General features: G+C 34.6%; 1 protein-coding gene across 1 annotated transcript; it reads left to right on the forward strand.

Annotated features, from left to right (window-relative positions):
- Positions 1-466: 466 nt before the first annotated feature.
- On the forward strand, positions 467-853 carry VCUG_02667 (uncharacterized protein; the record flags this gene model as incomplete). The annotated part of the gene is made up of 1 exon (XM_008077483.1): positions 467-853. A coding segment is annotated over one exon (387 nt), but the record flags the coding sequence as incomplete, so codon positions are not given.

Genomic DNA, 853 nt, shown 5'->3' on the forward strand with positions numbered 1-853 from the left:
TCTACACAGCTGTGAATGTCATTTACAAAGACAGATAGTGTCCTCTGAATGCTTTGCATTAATATGTTAATATTAACTTATAGAGAAAGTTTTGTTCATATGACTATGAAAGACTAATTCACGTGTTGCAACACGAAAAAGCTAACAACTGCTGTGTACACTTCATAAGAGCTTGTGTTCATTTGTGCTATAAATGTACTGCAAACATATCATCTTTGATATCTATCACATTTTGACTCAGTTATAGAAATGCTGTTTATGGAAAGAATGAATATAATTTATAAATTAATTTTAAACATTCTCTTCTTTATATGATACATGAGCAAATTGGTGAGAGAAAATCAGTGAGTACTATCCTATCGGTTTTTTATTCTGCTGTTGATATTTGATACTATTTTGCTATTATCTTGTAATTTACCTGATTTGGAGAGAAGATAAAAAGAAATAAAAAGGGATTGGCATGCAAATGTTCTTGATACTTTCATTGTGCAGCTGTGCATGTTGGAATGGCAGCTCAAACCAGGACCAAAACAAGGGAACGAACGAGGCGTACATTGCACAACATAATCTGTACGATAACAGTAGTATAGAAGAGTTGTGTAACAGCTACCTTGGAGAAGCGGATGTGGATAAGCAAGAACGAAATTCTGTGACTAAGCAACGTGATTTAACTGGACACACTTCCACAGAAAGTATACTCACTTCGATTGTTAATGATATCCTAGATATGATGCAAATGTCTGAGTCATACGTTAAAAGTTACATTCCACTTCTTTCTAGTGATGCCGAAAGTTGCACTGGATATTCTGATCGTACCAGCAGCCATAATCTTGAAGCTACTAGGTGTTTGAAA

The sequence above is a fragment of the Vavraia culicis genome, assembly GCF_000192795.1.
Source record: "Vavraia culicis subsp. floridensis unplaced genomic scaffold supercont1.111, whole genome shotgun sequence".
Classification (NCBI taxonomy): domain Eukaryota; kingdom Fungi; phylum Microsporidia; family Pleistophoridae; genus Vavraia; species Vavraia culicis.